This window comes from Mesoplodon mirus, assembly GCF_964341445.2.
Source record: "Mesoplodon mirus genome assembly, chromosome: 4".
Classification (NCBI taxonomy): domain Eukaryota; kingdom Metazoa; phylum Chordata; class Mammalia; order Artiodactyla; family Ziphiidae; genus Mesoplodon; species Mesoplodon mirus.
In genome coordinates this window covers 5599588-5617847 of record NC_138979.1, presented here as the reverse complement: position 1 = coordinate 5617847, position 18260 = coordinate 5599588, and the positions used below count along the sequence as shown (strand labels likewise).

The 18260-nt window shown below is 42.5% G+C and overlaps 1 protein-coding gene across 1 annotated transcript in view; it reads right to left on the bottom strand.

Moving 5' to 3' along the window:
* CUBN (cubilin) overlaps positions 1-18260 on the bottom strand; it is a 270373-nt gene that overhangs the window by 115533 nt on the left and 136580 nt on the right. The window contains exons 32-36 of the mRNA XM_082617071.1: positions 14163-14322; positions 12244-12357; positions 10412-10522; positions 8888-9016; positions 7754-7886 (exon numbers count right to left, since the gene is read on the bottom strand). Coding sequence (XP_082473197.1) covers positions 7754-7886; positions 8888-9016; positions 10412-10522; positions 12244-12357; positions 14163-14322 — 647 coding nt within the window. The remainder of the gene's footprint in view (positions 1-7753; positions 7887-8887; positions 9017-10411; positions 10523-12243; positions 12358-14162; positions 14323-18260) is intronic.

Here is an 18260-nt window from a genome sequence, read left to right as displayed (position 1 = left end):
TGTGAAGGTAGCAGAGCCCAAGAGGAAGAAGAAAGACTCCTGTTCTTTCTTGGCATGGACTTAGCCAATAAGAAGCCATGGACTCTTTGTTTGCTGAAGCCCTCCCAGCTTCCTTTTCCCTGTATAAAAGCATCCTCCTTCTCCTGCTGTGCAGGGACTTGCAGGGGCTCACCATAGGTGCAGACCCTGAATTGCAATTCTCTGCTGATCCTGAATAAACCCATCTTTGATGGAGAAATATCTGGCATTCTATTTATTTCAGATCAACATTTCATTGGTTTGATAAGCAAACAGGTATGGTACCCACAAATCCAGCCCACTGTCACTCACTGTTTTTCTCACCAACCCTGGAGTTTAAAGGTATGTCCTTCTCCTGGATCCGAGCTCACCCTCTCTTAGCATTTGAAGCTCTCCAGGCTTTATTTGGAATCTGTTTCAAATCTTCATCTTTCTGGTCAATGCTTTGTTCTGTACATGAGTATTCACTTGGCACTTCTATCTGATTTGAGATCAGGCTGTTTCAACTGAAACTGGCTAGACTTCGACCCATTCCTTCAGGAGCAGGGGCTGTTTCACTGAAACTGTGCCAGTTTTTGTCCAGCCTTCAGCATATTCCTTTGCAAAGGGCTATTCTCTGGACACTGGCTGAAAAAACCTTTGGCCTGGCTCCTCTAGGACCAAGACGTTTCCTTAGAATTGGCTGTTATTCAGGCTTCCAAGCTGTTTGAATTGAGCTGTCTGTGTTGTAAAACGTTTGAAAATTGTTCTTTTACTTTAGAGAAAAACCTCTGAGAAATGGAAGCCCAGTTTTTGAGAGTACCCACACCCCCAACAGGGACTCTGGCAGATCTGACGTTTAAGACTAAAGTCCTTCCTCATGCACATTTCTAACTAAATGGACCAACCCGATCAAAGGCAATTTAGGATATCAATGGCCATTATGGGGAACTTTTGAAATCTCCAAACTTAACTTTCTTAGAACCAAAGTAGACTACAATAGCTCAAAAATTTCCAGAAATGAGTGGAATACTTACTTTGGTATTTTGAGGCTTCCCAACATTATCTGGAGCCTAGAATTGCCTCTCTACAAAATAAGATTTTAAGGCTAGCTGAGGCAAACATGATTAATGAGAGATAAAATGGCCCCCAATGCCTCAGGCTCTTCTTCCAGCACCATCTGGTCTCTCCATTGGCTCCTTATGGTCAGACCTCATCTCCGGGGCCATCTTCCTCCTTCCTCACTACACCATCTATGCCTCCTTTGTACTGCCAGTTCCCCATACTAATTCTCTTAACGAGCTTCCCCATTTGAAACTCTCCCCATTCCCGTTTCCTCTGCACTTGTCAGAATATGTCTGTTTACAGCCACTATGGAGAACAGTATGGAGGTTCCATAAAAAACTAAAAATAGAACTACCATATGACCCAGCAATCCCACTACTGGGCATATACCCTGAGAAAACCATAATTCAAAAAGAGTCATGTGCCGCAATGTTCACTGCAGCTCTATTTACAATAGCCAAGAGATGGAAGCAACCTAAGTGTCCATCAACAGATGAATGGATAAAGAAGATGTGGCACATATATACAATGGAATATTACTCAGCCATAAAAAGAAACGAAACTGAGTTATTTGTAGTGAGGTGGATGGACCTAGAGTCTGTCATACAGAGTGAAGTTAGAAAGAGAAAAATAAATACCGTATGCTAACACATATATATGGAATCTTAAAAATAAAAAATGGTTCTAATGAACCTAGTTTCAGGGCAGGAATAAAGATGTAGACATAGAAAATGGACTTGAGGACATGGAGTGGGAGGGTGAAGCTGGGGTGAAGTGAGAGTAGCATCCACATATATACACTACCGAATGTAAGACAGTTAGCTAGTTGGAAGCAGTAGCATAGCACAGGGAGATCAGCTCGGTGCTTTGCAATGACCTAGAGGGGTGGGATAGGGAGGATGGGAGGGAGGCTCAAGAGAGAGGGGATATGGGGACACATGTATGCATATGGCCAATTCACTCTGTTGTACAACAGAAACTAACACAGTATTGTGAAGGAATTATACTCCAATAAAGATCTATTAAAAACATAAAATTAAGCCTTCTGAGAATCCAGAGGCTAAACCCTTAATTTTTTGTACTCCCTGGACTAAAGTTGAACTGCAATCCATAGTCAAAGTTTTTCCCAAAGTAACTGGAGATGCTCACAAATTGCTGGAAAATTTAATATAGTCATTCAAACTTGTCAAACTGGTTTCTCTGACTTATATCAGCTAGTTCATATGCTGGTCAGTGAAGGCCAGGCTCAGCATTGGATGAAAACCACTAATTGGGGGAAATCCTAAAAGGTCTCTAGAATTACAGCTGGGAGACCAGCCTGCTATCTTTTTTTTTTTTTAAGATTTAATCTTAATTTTATTTATTTTTTTGGCTGTGTTGGGTCTTTGTTGCTGTGTGTAGGCTTTCTCTAGTTGCGGCGAGCGGGGGTCACTCTTGGTTGCGATGCGCAGGCTCCTTATTGCGATGGCTTCTCTTGTTGCAGAGCATGGGCTCTAGGCACTCAGGCTTCAGTAGTTGCAGCACACGGGCTCAGTAGTTGTGGCATGTGGGCTCTAGAGTGCAGGCCCAGTAGCTGTGGCGCATGAGTTTAGTTGCTCCGCGGCATGTGGGATCTTCCTGGACCAGGGATCGAACCCGTGTCCCCTGCATGGGCAGGCAGATTCTCATCCACTGCGCCACCAGGGAAGTGCCCAGCCTGCTATCTTATTATATGATCAGGCTTGGCCAATCCCTAGGCAGCTTCATCAAGCAGTTCCTAGGGTTTCTCCGAAACCTGTTGATTGGAACAAAATCCAGGCGTACACACAAAAATCTGATGAAACTGTTCATGATTATTACAATCAACTTCAGGTTATTTTTAAAGAAAATTCTGGTCTTCCTTTAGATGTTGATTCTACCCAGGTACTTTTTAACTCTATGTTTATTAATGGGCTGAACTGAGACCTTTCCCTTCTAGGAAAAAGGACCAGGATGGAATGGGAAACTATATCTATTCCAGATTTAGTTAATGTGGCAAACCAGCCCTCTCAAACTCTAGATGAGGCACCTCAGAGGAAGACTGCCAAAATTCTTAATCTTCAACCCCAGCAAATGAAGGCTCCTAAATGAAACCAAAACCCTACTAATTTCTATTATTGCAAAGAGCCAGGACATTGGAAAAGAGATTGTTACAAATTTAAGTGCTTCAGGTGCCTTCAGCCCTCTAACCAGCCTTTCAACACCCTCCCAATTCTCATTGATGGGGCTCCAAGGAACTACAGGGATTTTCCCCAATTCTCCCTCTTAGCTGGCATGGAGGAACATTTCTCTAGATTGGGGATGAAGCTCTTCCAGTCCTAACTGACACCAGAGCCACACTCTCGGTGCTCAACCCCATTACTATAAAGCAGCCTCTGCCTCTGATAGTACTAGAGCTGATTCTGGAAATACTTATCATTTGTCTCCACTGAATCAGCTACCACCTTCCTTATGGGCAAAATCTCCAACTTATGCTGGAGATTCACAACAACAAAATTCACAACCTCCCATCAAGATTTAAGTAGACCCCTCAAAACCTCTTCCCAGAATTAATCAAAAACTTAAAAAAATATATCTTCAAGGCATAAAACCCCTAATAGAAAATTATAAGGCTCAAGGCCTCATAATCCCTTGTACTGTACTCTGAAACACTACCATTTTACTGGTGAGAAAACCTACAGGTCAAAGGTGAAGGTTTATCTAGGATCTCAAAACAATCAACAACATTGTTATCTCTTGACATTCTGTTGTTCCTAACCCTTATATGATACTGACATCTTTCCAACTGGAAGCAAATTCTTTACTGTAATTGATTCATGTAGTACATTCTCTAGTATTCCAGTTTATGAAGCTAGCCAATATCTTTTTGCCTTTACTTGGGAAGAAAAACAATTAACCTGGACAGTAATGCCTCAGGGTTCTACTCAGAGTCCTTATTTCTCAGGAATCCTGAAGGCTGATCTGGATGATACAAAATTCTCTGGAGATTCAACTACTTTGTTGCAATAGGTGGATGATCTGCTTCTTTGCACTCCTTCTCAAGTCTCCTCACAGGAAGACTCCATCCACTTGCTAAAGCTTTTAGCCTTAAAGGGACCTAAGGTAGCCAAAGGAAAATTGCAGTTTGCCCAAACCCAGGTTTGATATTTAGGGTATCTGCTATCAGAACAAAGGCTATACCTAGATCCAGATAGACTTCATGGTGACCTAAGTTTCCCCAAACCCCAAACTAAGCACAACGGCAAAGTTTTCTCCAACTAGTTGATTATTGCTGAAATTGGATTCCAAATTTCTCTCCTATGGCTAAACCTCTGTATGTTGTACTCAACAATAAAAACCTCAATTTTAAGAGAAGAAACAGATGACATAGTCTTCAAGGCCCTAAAGGAGAGTCTGGTGAATCCACCTGCCCTTGGGCATCCCAATGATCAGATTCTCTTTTTCCTTTTTGTATATGAAAAGAATGGGAATGCCTTTGGGGTACTAATCCCAAAATACGGGGACCACCATTGACCCATAGGTTATTATGGCCAGCAACTGGACCCTGTAGCATGGAGATATCCCCCTTGCCTTAAAGCCATTACAACCACTCCCCTTTTGGTTAAGATCGCTGAGAAAATTATTGTGAGATCCCTTTTAACCATTTTTGCACCTCATACAGTAGAAGTTCTGACTTCTCATCACACTCAACATTTCCCAGCCAGCCACCTCGCCTCCTATGAAGTCCTTTGGTTAACTGCTCCTCACATAACTCTCTTACATTGTAATAACCTTAACCCGGCTACTCCTCTTCCCTCCATCACCAGCAAAGTCCCTCATGACGCTTAACACTGGTGCACCACCTCCTGACTCCTCAGGATGATCTACAGGGAATTCCACTGGGTAATGCTGACTTCTCATGGTTCACTGATGGTTCTCATTTAAAAGGTGATAATGGCAAATACAGTTCTAGGTATGCTATTAAGACTCCTTTTGATGTTGTTGACGCAGCATCTTTACCTGTGGTTACTTCAGCCCAGACTGAATCACATGCTTTTACATGGGCTTATACTTTAGCCAAGGACAAAACTGCCAGTATTTATACTGATAGTAGATGTGTTTTTGGAGTAGCTCATAATTTTGGAATATTGTGGAAGCAATGTGGCTTCCTTACATCCAGGGGGGGAAAATTTTAAGATGGCCCCTGTGTTTAGGAGTTATTGGATGCAATCATTTCACCTGCCACTTCAGCTATTATTAAGATTCTGGGGTATTCTGAACTTGACTAAGCTAAGGGAAATCACCTTGCTGATATTTCTGTAAGGAATGTTGCCCTTAAAGGGACCAATAGCAGCCAAACTTCTGTCTTGGTCCAAAGGGAAATGTAGAAAAACTGGCTAGAGAAGCCCAGCAGTCAGCCTCAGAAAAAGGAAAACAAGATTGGAAATTCAGTAACTGTTGGTTTGATAAAAAGAGAACGCTCTGGTTTGCATCAAAGAACAACCTATTCCCACCCAACACTCTAAAACTCCCACTCCTCACCGCTGTACATGCATTAAACCATTGTTCTACTAACAGGATGATAGCCTTCATGAATCAGTATCAGAGGAGAAACATTAACAAGGCTGAAAAAAAGTGCCAACCCTCACTTGTCCCACTTGTCCAAAGCAGAACCAGGGAAGCCTGTTCGTACTGCTCCCAGACGTTGTATATTGCCTGATGGACAGTTCAAGCTCTGGTAAGTGGATGTCATACAATTTCTTGCTCTAACAGATATAAATATGTTGTAGTCATGGTCCATATGTTTTCACACTGGACTGAAGCCTTCCCTTGCAGACAGCCTACTGTCTCTGCTGTGGCAAAAGTCCTTTTGGGAAAGATGATCCCTACCTGGGGAACTCATCTCAAGCTTCATAGCGATCAAGGAGTCCATTTTACTGGCCAGGTACTTTGACAAGTCTGCTCCGATTGGCTAGTTTTACAACACTTTCACTGTGCTCACCACCCTATCCCTCTGGTTTGGTCGTACACACTAACAGCATCATCCAGGCTCACCTGGCAACATTCGGAGAGGCCCTCCAAACACCCTGGTCAACAGCACTGCCATCTGTCCTTCTAAAGCTTGGATCTTCTGCATTTGGAACTCAGAAACTCTTACCATTTGAGATAGTCACAGAATGTCCAGTGCACTTGGGTTCCCACTTCTTTTGATAAACAACTGATAAAAGGAGAGGTATTCCAACATCGCAAAGGATTAATTGCCTCTATTAAAAATAACCATGCTTTAACAGAGCAATCTTTTCATAGTGTACCCTTGAGAGATGAAGACATTAAGCATCACATCTTGCAACCTGGAGATTTTGTCTATTGCAAAAGAGTCCTCCAGAAGAACTCACTTCAACCTCATTGGAAAGGTCCCTATCAGGGACTGCTAACCAACCCTTGTGACACCAAGCTCTGAGAAATAGACTCTTGGATTTATGTAGCACACCTAAAGAAATCACTGAACACTGATTGTACCTGTACATCACCTGGTGACCTGAAAGTAACAATTTTCTGGAATTGAAGCAGACGACATCTGACGAGACAGCTTTCCCAAGATATACTTTTGAGGATGACATAAGGCTTCAGATGATCTCCAATGCCTATGATCTTGATATCATATGGACTTTAGATAAAAAGCACCTGAGAGTTCTCCCTCCTACCCCTCCTAATTACACAGACGTGACCTTAATAGATTTTCAATCTGTTCACTTTCCCTCCGACATGAGATACTATACCAGGAACGGTCCTTCCTAACATTGACACACAAAAATCCACTGAAACTAGAAACCCTGACTCTAGATCAGCAATGATTTCAGAGAAAGATTATGATCAAAAGGGGGAAATGTAAAAAATTAATAAACAGAAACCTCAATTAAATAGAGTCAGGATACCAAAAGGGGGAGCTCTCATGCCCTGCAAAAATAGCAGAGTCCAACAGGAAGAAGAAAGACCTCTCTTCTTTCCTGAAGGGCTCAACCAATGAGAAGCCTTGCATTCTCTGTTTACTATAACCCCCAAACTTCCTTTTCTTCTTTATAGAAGTGTTCTCCTTCTCTCGCAATACAGGGACTTGCACATGTCTTGCCATGGTTGCAGACCCCAAATTGCAATTCTCTGCTGATCCCAAATAAACTCATCTTTGCAATTTCCTGTTGATCCTAAATAAACCCATCTTTGCAATTCTCTGCTGATACCAAATAAACCCATCTTTTCTGACAAAGGTGGATTAGCATGGGGATAAGACATGAGGGTAAAGAAGGCTTAATTGAGATGGGGATTTCTGCTGGAAGAAAGAATGTTAGTGATGCTCTGAAAGAATCTAAATGTTCCTAATTTTGAAAAACAAGATAAAATTAATGTTATCTGAAAATGAGAATTCTAAAAATTAATGTACCAAGAGCTCAGGCATGTACTCTTGGTAATGTTAGGCAGGACTCTAAAACCACTGCAAGAGAATTTTAATGCTATTTATAACCTAAACTATGACTAAAACAGAGGAAATAAGGAAACAGACTTCCTGAAGTTCCCACCATATTCTCTAACAGTTGTTTGGACAAATATGCTATTAGTTGTCCATCCTATTAGTAACACTGCTTCCTTCCTGCAGATTCATTCTCCCTGAAACAATATACCATAAAAAAGGATTTACATAAAAGACAGCTGGAGCTGGTTGCCAGGGGAACTGACAATGTTCCAGACACATTCCACATTAGAGGGATAAATTTCTGGGTAGCCAGGGCTGTTGAAGATGCCTTCAGCCATGTGGAAGATGCCACCACAAGCTAGAAGAAAAGAGAAACAAAGTGAGTGGCAGAGTAAATATTGAATACAAGACACCATAAGATAAAGGAGAAAGAACACTAGAAGAGCTGTTAGCAGCGTCAAAGGATATGCCATTTTCATTTCATAGTAAAAAAAAAATCCATATCATATATAATAAGGAAAAGATTCTGAAACCTGAAAACTAAAAGCCACAGGGTATGGTGGATTAGAAAGAATCTCAGTAGTTTCTTTCCTAAAAGCCTTTTCTCCCTGTGAACTCTAACTTTATGTAATGAAAGACTCATTTTAATTCTGTAGTCCCTCGGTATTTCTGACCAGGATGATTTTCACCCCTGGCCTAGAACAGAAGGCGGTATTTCAGCTTTTCCTTCTCAGGAGAGCACGGAAACATGCACAAATCTCCTTGGTGTTCTAAGGCTTTTAGCTGCTAATAACAAGGAAGCCAGCAGCACTCTCCTGGCTAAGAGCCCCAGCACTGGGTGCCCCTCTTTCCCCTCCTCCCCATAAACCACCATCCATCCTGCATCAGTGACAACACCCAGCCCTGCCCAAGCGCAGCTGTGAGGCCAGGGAGACTAAAGAAGAGCAGTTGTCCACCCGTAAGAGATGCCATCAGACACTGTCCATCAGGGGCTCCCTTAACAAACATATCATGAAGGAGAACAAGGAGACACCGACAAGCAGGTCACCCAAGATCATTCCAACCAGTTCTCCCCACTTCCAGAGCTCATCCGTGTAGCATTAGTCACAATTGCCAAGGTATGGGAACAACCTAAGTGTCTGTCGATGGGTGAATGGATAAAGAAGGTGTGGTATAGAGTTCACTACTGTTAGACTTTACAAGCACGTTAACCTAATTTGAAAGACAGTAAGGTTAGCCATAGAGGTGATCTAGGAAACTAGCTCCGAACGCTGAATGTACAAGAATCCCAAATAATAAACCAAGGATTTTCTACACATTTCTCTTCACCTAGTAGCACCATTTGCTAACATTTCTTACCTGATGTTGACGCAGCACATGTGGCGTGGAAACCACCAAAATTCGCTGTAGAATCCGAGACGAACCTCAGTGTCAGAGCATTGCTGAAGGAAGTGATGGGGTGGGGCATGGAGGGGCCACAGTATCGGCCTAAATAATGAAGGCGATGACAAGGAGGATGAATGATGACAAGTAAACACGTATTTTACTAGAATCACAAGCGACCAAAGCAAACAGAAGAAAACACCATTAGGAGAAACACTTAAATCAGGGTCAGTGTTGGGGATGATGCCTGATAATTCAAAATAAGCTATGAATACAAGCATAGGGGAGATGATTTATGAGCATGGTAAAGAATGTTAGGGGGAGGAAGAGTAATACGGATGACCTCCAACTGCAACTAATGCTAAACGCTCCAGTGCCGTAGGGACCTGCACAAGTAAACGCGCTAATACTTAAAAGCAACACATAAGAGCAGAGAAGCCTGTGGATGTTGGAACCAAAACACCTGGATTCAACTCCTGGCTCTGCCACTTACCAGCTACGTGACCTGAGTCAAGTTACCTAAGTGCTCCGTGCCTCAGTTTCCCCACTTGAGAGAGGGGAACGTTGATAACCATGAAATCCTATATCATAAGGGTATGAGGATTAATGGAGTTACTGTTTATAAAGTTCTTAGGATAGCACTCAGCACAGGCGTTATATACGTGTCCATTAAATAATACAGCCTCAACCTCAGTTAAATGTTTACAGACAAAAATCTCAAGGAATACAATCAGAAGTCTGCAGAGAGCACAGAGTATTTCTCAATTGCCTGTTACCATCGCAGGCACTGTTCTGGGCACCGGGAATAAAGCAATGAGCAAAACAAAGTCCCTTCTCTGATGGAGCTTGTCTTCTAGTGCAGGATGAGGACCTTGGATGACAAAGCTCAAGCACTCCCAACTCAGGCACTGACACTGTCCCTAACTAAGGCCCTGACACTACTCCTAACTCAGGAGTGACTCATGGAGAATGTTTAAATAACCTGAGATTATTTTGCTTGAGAACATTTCCGAAAGTATTTAGCAGCCATCCCTAATTTTTACTGGGATGTTTTACAAACAGAACTCTAGATTACCTATCTACTATCTATCTGTCTCTCTATCTGTTATTTTGTTTCCGCTGAGGACAAAGCCTAAAGAAACATATGCTCAATTTGAATACGAGCACTGTGGTCAAATGTTAATAGGAAATTTCTCCAAGAATGCTACTTAATGCTGGAATGGACTGCAGTTCACTACTGTCTAAAGCAATCGCAACTTTCGATTAAAAAAATATATATATATACATAAGCTATTCGTGTCCTTGAATATGAACAGGCTGAGCTTCTTGAACACCATATTACATCCTGCTTTCTTAGCCTCTCATTATCTTTTCATGGCTTAGGATGCTTTTCATAGTTCCTGGAAACATTCTAACCTGGGATGGCAGCATATACACATGTAAGCACAGAAACTGTAAAAAGCCAAGGCCACGGATGTGAGCGAGTGAGCGCAGCAGTACCTCGGAGGGGCGCGTCATCATGACTGCCGTCCAAAATCTCTAAGAAGTCTCGGGTACACGCTGTGCTGCTTCCAAGTCCAAAGTGGCTAAAGGAGAGGGTGATATGACTGACTGAAAGGGAAGAAGAGGGGACTTTTTAATAACGTTCTGGCAAACAAGACACACAGGGAATGCTAGTTCACCTCTGATCCTGTCTCCTGCTGGTTCTCCAGCAGGGAAGCCATGAATCTGGCAGATGTGCACGGGGCGGGGGGTGGGGGGTGAAGAGGAAAAGTAACAACCGCTCTGCTAAAAGCTCTCCTTTGAAGAGTAATTGCATCCATGCTTTTGAAAGCGTCTGTAGATTCTGAAACGCTGGTACTGGGAAGAGAACCCTTGGAGAACCCTTGGGTCAGTTTATTTCATGGACGATGGGGAATGGATCCACTGTTGCTGTGTTCCTCTCAGAAGTATTTTTCTTAGTAGTTCCCTTAAATTCTGATTCTTTACCTGTGCTTGTAAATAAGACACATTTTCCTCTCCAGCACACGTATCCTAGCATTCTCAGCGTTACTTTAAGGCCAGAACTGGGGAAATGGAAGTTCATTCATTTATAAAGAGGGCTTTGAATTAACTTGCAGAAAGGTACGTGCCTGGGTACATTTTCCTTTTGTTTTCTTCCAGGGTCCCAAGTCTTCAGAATAGGATCCTTCCCTATTGCTCTCTTTATACCAGTGACCTCTTTCATCTAAATGCTTTACAACTGTTTGCAAATGATCCTTAGGTGCAAGACTGTGGGACTCGAGGCAGGGGACTTCTTTATTCAAGGCTCAGTTCCTGGCTACTTTCTTTGCCTAAGGATTACATCACTGACCCCCAAATGACAGGCAGGGCAATAAAGATACCCTTCTGTTAATGCTTAACATGCCTAGGAAAAATGTTAGAGAATATTTAAGCCAAACTCTTCTTTTTTTAGATTAGCTAATGGGGCCTCATCAGCATAAGTGACTTTCCTATTATCACACAGGTCATTAATTAGAGAGCGGAGTAAAGAACTTAATGCCTTTCCCACATTACGTCTGAAATCATCAATTTTTCCTGAAAACCTCAAGGAAGGGCGGGGCTCATTTGAAACGGGATTCATAATGGCCCTGGGGTCACCCTCTTCGCAGTCATTTTGCTTGAGTCCTTAGGGGTCTCCCCACTTTCTCTGTCAAATGTGGACAGTAATCCTTACTACCACATTGTTACCAGAGCATAAAATAAGATTCTAGGATTCTAAAAAGAACACAATGTAAGCACATATTAAATGTTTCTTAAGGCTTATGCTGGGATTTTTTTTAAATACGTGCATCGCAGGAGAGACCAGGTTTTATAATTAACTTCCACCTTGATTGAAGACCAATACGTTCATGGCACTCCATCTCCAAACTATGAGTTATTAATTTTCCAGTCTATGGTTCTTATTGTTCATGTATTCACTTAGCAACTGCCTTGAGCATCTACTACACTCAAGGCACAGGTGTCAAAAACTATTTATTTATCCACTAGTTTTGCTTACCCCCAATCTCGCACGCCTGTCATTTCAACTAGGTTATAGGTTTTTGCTTTGCTTCGTTTCCTCTGCTAGGCCTTGAAATTTAAAAAATAATTAAATGAAGAATAAACAGTAAAAGTGACTTCCTACCAGATTAGGAAACGCTTGTTCTTGTGCACAGCAGGAAATGGGGCTTCCAAAAACGGGAGAGGAAGGCCATCAATTGTTGCCACCGAGGAGATAAGGACATGAGTCATAGCTGGACTTTCCCACAGACACCAAGCGTCCCGGATTCTTTTTTATTTTTGTTACTTACACGGAGGCTGGGCTTGAATTATCCAGCTGCAGTTCTGATTGTTTGGATAGTTGGCAGGGAACAGGGGAGAGGATATCGTATCGGCGGAGTCGGTGAGGATGTGGCCGCCACAGGCTGAGGGACACACAAGCACACACACGTGTCACACACTTTGATTTCTGCTGACCCCAAAACAATTATTTGAAGAATGAAAGCATAAATGATGTTTCCTTATTTCTAAAGGCATGTCAAGGAAGCTCTCTGCCAAGAAAGCTGCACATAAACCATGAGAAAGTGGCAACAGACTCTACATTTATAACAGTATTCTTCAGTTACGGGAAGTGGGGAGTGGCACGGAACAACAGATTCAATGGCTATGAACTGCCTGAATCACTCAACAAAACGCTGGCATTGGTTCACTTACTCGGCCCACTTGCAAATTACAGACACAGGGATAATCTCTTTACGACTGACTTCTTTTTTAGGAAAATAAATATTCAGTTGAAAGAGACTTCATAAGGGCGGCTGTGTGTCATCAGGGACGTGCAGAGCCCTGTGGGAGTAGAAGACGGGGGGTGTACAAGGCATCTCATGGCGCAGACAGCGCTGAAGGAGGATTCGGGGGGAGGGAGAGTGGCCCAGGGCGGCCCGGGCAAAGACAGAGGAGGGCAGGGGCTGCATCACACGCGCTTGGCTGAAGCAGGGGGCGAACGAGGAGGGTCGAGCGATGCTGGAAAAAGAGCAGGGCAGGTTCTGTGCCCGTGCGGAACATGCAGAGAAGCCTGGGCTCCACGCCCTGGTCGGTGTGGGGGCAGGACAGACCACGGAGCACTGAAGGTCAGGATCAGGACTCGCTCCTGCACGTTGACCTTGGAGGAATATGGGAAAAGGGCAGCTGAGACCAGGAAGCTGCCATAGCAGCCCAGAGAAGACCCGCTGGGGACTTCTTTGCTATGAAGCAAAACGTAAGTCATTAATTAAATGAAAAGAAAGAGTGTTCAGAAGCTGTTCTTTCTTTGAAAGAACTTCGCAGTCTGGCTTGCTCCAAAGCCTACAGTGCACCTTGGGGAGACCTCAACCCAGAAACTCTTCCTAGCCAGGGCTCTTTACTGCAGAAGCCGGGCAAGCAAGTCCACTGAAACAGATGAAATGACTAAATAGACCACACTTGTTTGAAATGACAAGGATCCTCCCAATAAAAATCAGAGGCGTATTAAGGGGACAACAACCCGTCCAGCTCTGGGTTCCATCTCTGACAGTGGAATAAAGGGTTAATCTCTAAAATTCCCTGATGAAAGGCAATGGGTGAAAAGGTCTAGTAGGAAGTGGTGCTTTAAGAAAAAAAAAATGGGGAATTTCCTGGCGGTCCAGTGGTTAGGACTCAGCGCTTTCACTGCCGTGGCCTGGGTTCGATGCAGGCCGCATAGCGTGGCTAAAAAAAAAAAAAAAAAAAAAAAGAAAAGAAAAAAGAAGAAATCAATGGAAAACAATACTGATTCTTCAGATGGAGGGCAACCACTACCTTGAGGGTTAGAGGGTTAGAACCTGACTTTATATTACAAGAAAGTCTTGTAATTTATAGTAGCATATCTCTTAGCTTAGAACTTTGGATAAATACTTGATAATATATCTGTGAATAAATGAATCTGGATAAACACTTCTTTAATAGTGTCTCTAATATTAAAGGCACTTTAATATTTGCTTGAGAGATACAGAGAGCCCAAGGAAGTTCACGTCACCTAAGTTAGACAAAGGAAAAGTTAAAAGTATCAACAGTTGGAATCATTGCAAACCACAGTTCCTTTGTTCTACCTAAATTGTCGCATGTTAAGTAGAAAGCTGGGACCGATTTCGGAGGACGGTCTCATTTTACTGCAGCACCAAGAGGGGCACTTAAGAACAGATGGTTTGTGCTTCCGGGAGACCCACGCGGAACTTGCCTTGTCTGAAGTGAGCGCGGAACCCCCGGCTCTGTCTGGAAGGGCCAGACTGAAATCGCAGGAAGAGGCTGTTGCCCGAAGAGGTGAAGGGGTTCCTCAGCTGCTGTCTTCCACACACACCGGCAAGGCGAGGGGCTGCAGAGCTTAAACCATCAAATGCCTACAAAGAAAGACAACAGAGAACACAGTGGTTCAGAACTTCAGATCTGCCTGTACAAGGCGCCTGTTCCATGGAGTACCTGCACATCGGTGACCTAGCAGAAAACACATTTGCTGGAATCCAGTGCTTCATTTTATTGTCCTGTCACTCAGGTCCATTGGAGTGTCTGAGTCTTTGGTCATATCTAGGAAAACTGTAGGGATTTCAGCAGGAGTTTCTGTGCCAGAGAAACTCGCCATTAGATCCCTGGCTGTCTTTATAAATGCCATGCCTTTCCCTGCTTTCTTTCTCTCCTGACTCCAGGGCAGTTACATCATGGGCCATGCTCACATGTGCTGATACAAGAATGAATATGGAGCAAATGCATAAGAAATAATGAGGAGGAATCATTTGTTTTCAGAAACCCAGCGTTTGCTGGAACTTTATGCTCTTCATGGGGTCATGGTCAAGAGGAAGAGAAATGGTAGAATTCTTTCAAATGACATAGTGATGTGAGGCTGATTTAGAAAATTACCTCATTATTTTAAAAAATATATTGGGCTCTGTGCTGCCCAGTTCTGTGCTGGGACTTAGCTGACCTTCCATATGTGCCAGTGGAACAGAGTTTACATTACAGACCCCCAAAACTGCTGTACTCGTGTGTGAAATTGAAGCTTGCGCATTTCCTTGGGACTCTGTGTGTCTGGTGTGAATCTCTGAAGGCTCTTATGTGTAAACCAGGGGGAAATGAGTTCTTTGTCTCTGGACGATGATAATGACAGCAACCATTCATTAAATGTTTTCTAGGAGCCAGGAACTGGATTCAGCCTTTCACATATACTATCCAGTTTCCTCCTTCCCAGATTCCCTCTGTTTTCAAGAAGAGGATAACGGATGCACAGAGAGCTCACTGATGTGACCAAGACACACAGTTCCTAAGAGGGAGCAGGACGTGGTGAACCAGACAGCTAGGTTCTGGAGTCCAGAATTAAACCTTCCGTTTTGTCCAATGCAAGATTTCAATTAAGCAAGATAGATGCATCAGCTGGCCAACCACCAGGGTGGGAGTAAAAGTGTGAGGTTAAAATATGACTGTTTCATGCAAAATGAATTGCCATTTACATTTCATAAGAAAGCCCTGGGAGAAAACAGAAAATCAGGAACTTAATACAAGGAAGGTACACACTAATGACTTTAGAATACCTAGTGATGATTACAATCAGTGTTCTCTTTAGCACGTAAGTATGACTGGGAGGCTATTCTCAGCTTAATTTATATGAGCACGTGAGTCAAACATCAATAGGATTTTTAACTCTCTAATGAGGGGGCGAAAACTTTTACAATAACGAATTTCATATAAATGCTCTGGAGCATCACTTCTTTTTTCTTTTTCTTTGTTTCCCTCAATGTCCTAATTTTAAAATCTATATATCCAATAAAACTTTAAAACTGATTTTCACTCAACATTTAAAGGTTGATTAAAAACTAAATTATAGGGCTTCCCTGGTGGCACAGTGGTTGAGAGTCCACCTGCCAATGCAGGGGACGCGGGTTCGTGCCCCGGTCCGGGAGGATCCCACGTGCCGCAGAGCGGCTGGGCCCGTGGGCCGTGGCCACTGAGCCTGTGCGTCAGGAGCCTGTGTTCCGCAACTGGAGAGGCCGCAACGGTGAGAGGCCCGCGTACCACAAAAAACAAAAACAAAAAAACTAAATTATGTATTCTCAACCAATTCAAAATATAGTTTCCAATCTAGTGTGACTGCCTCTTTTGAATACCTTGCATACCTTAAATAGGAGCCAAAACCACACACAAACCATCATTACACAACCTCTTATACTACATTTACACTGCAAACTACTCTCAAATATTACCACCATTGGTTTAATCCAAGATTTATTTATCTCTGTACTTGGTTTTAAACTTTCCTAAGGTTATAGCTATAACAACCTAGGATTTCAGTAATGTTATATTAATACTATCTTGCTTTAAAGAATGCCCTCTTAGAACGTCTGGGGTCCAGGGGTCTGGGGAATATGGCAATTGACCCTTGGTCAAGACTGCTTGTACAAGACTACTTGCTTTTCTCAAGGTGATTGGTTTGTTTGCTTAAAAGAGCATTTCTTAAACTTTAGTGGAACATGGGTTCTATGAGGTTTATAGACATCCCCAACAAAAACAACAAACAACACCCAACGATACACACACATTCAGAGGATTTTTACAAGTCCATGAACTCACAAAGGCAAGACTCCTCTAGTTTCCTTTATTTCTCTCCAAATTTAGAGGGCTAGGGAGTAAGTAGATATTGTTCCTTCCCTTTCTAAGTTGTCTTTTTCTCTCTGAATGGTTGAAATCCTCTTAAGGCAAAATAAGGAAGGTAGAAAGTGAAGGCGAAAGTCATTCAGAAAGTCACATGAATGAACCATTTCCCTGGAGGTTCTTTAAAAGAACACATCTTCTAGGAGGTCTACATGTTTCCAGCCCCTCCTACCCCCGAGATCCTGGAAACACAGGACTCTGGCTGAAATTCATACACCTGGGGCGTTACTTCACAAGGAACAGATCCAAGATAGAAGGTTTCCAATGTCCCTAAATCAAAATTATATACCAATGTCACCCTACGTTTGGTTAGCATGTTGTAATTTTACAAGCACCAGTGCAAACATCTCTAAAACTAGTCCTCAACAGCATGTGATGCTTTTCGTTGTTTTAGTGAAGAAAGTGAGACTTCACAAGTGTGCTAGCTATTAAACTATCGTCTTATCCAGTGGGAGCCAGTGACCCAAGATCATGGAGCTACTGAGGAGCAGAACCAGGAACTTAATTCTTCTCTCTCCAAATTCTATATTATATCATGTTACTTCTCTTTACAATGTGTATGATAGTTATTAAGTTATATGTTCCTAATTACCATTTTATGAAGGTGTAAGACCTCACGTTATCAAGGAGACAGCTGGGGTCTTTTTCTTTTAACAGTTTGGAATAGCAGTCCTTTTATTTGAGAGTGTTCTTAATATTTGTAATATCAAATCAATTTAAGCTTTAAGTTATAAAATTATAAGGAATCCAACCTCCACTGAGTTATCAAGCTCCGACCCCAATATGATTCTATTTTGCCATATAATCCCATATTGAAATGCTGATTTTACCAATAGGTACTTGAAAAGATGCTCAAGACAATTAATCACCAGAAAAATGCAAATCAAAACCAGAATGAGATATCATCCCACACCTGTCAGAATGAAGGTCATCATCAAAAAGACTAGAAATAAGTGTTGGTGATGATGTGGAGAAAAGGGAACCCTTTGCACTGTGGGTGGGAATGTAAAGTGATACAGCCACTATGGAGAACAGTATGGAGGTTCCTTAAAAACCTACAAATAGAACTACCATACGACCCAGCAATCCCACTACTGGGCATATACCCTGAGAAAACCATAATTCAAAAAGAGTCATGTACCAAAATGTTCATAGCAGCCCTATTTACAATAGCCAGGACATGGAAGCAACCTAAGTGTCCATCATCGGATGAATGGATAAAGAAGATGTGGCACATATATACAATGGAATACTACTCGGCCATGAAAAAGAATGAACTCTTGCCATTTGTGACAACAAGAATGGATCTAAAGGGTATTGTGCTAAGTAAAGTAAGTCAGACAAAGACTACTACTATATGATCTCACTTATATGTGGAATCTAAAAAATAAAACACATGAACAAATATAGCAAAACAGAAACAGAGCTACAGATACAGAGAACAAACAGGTGGTTGTCAGAGGGGAGTGGGTGAGGGGAGGAGAGAAATAGGGGAGGCAGATTACGAGGGACAGACTGCCAGTTACAAGATAAATGAGTCATGGGGGTGAAACATACAGTGTGAGGAACACAGTCAGTCATAATGTTGTACCTTTGCATGGTGAGGAAGGGGGTCAAAACGTACAAACCTCCTGTTACG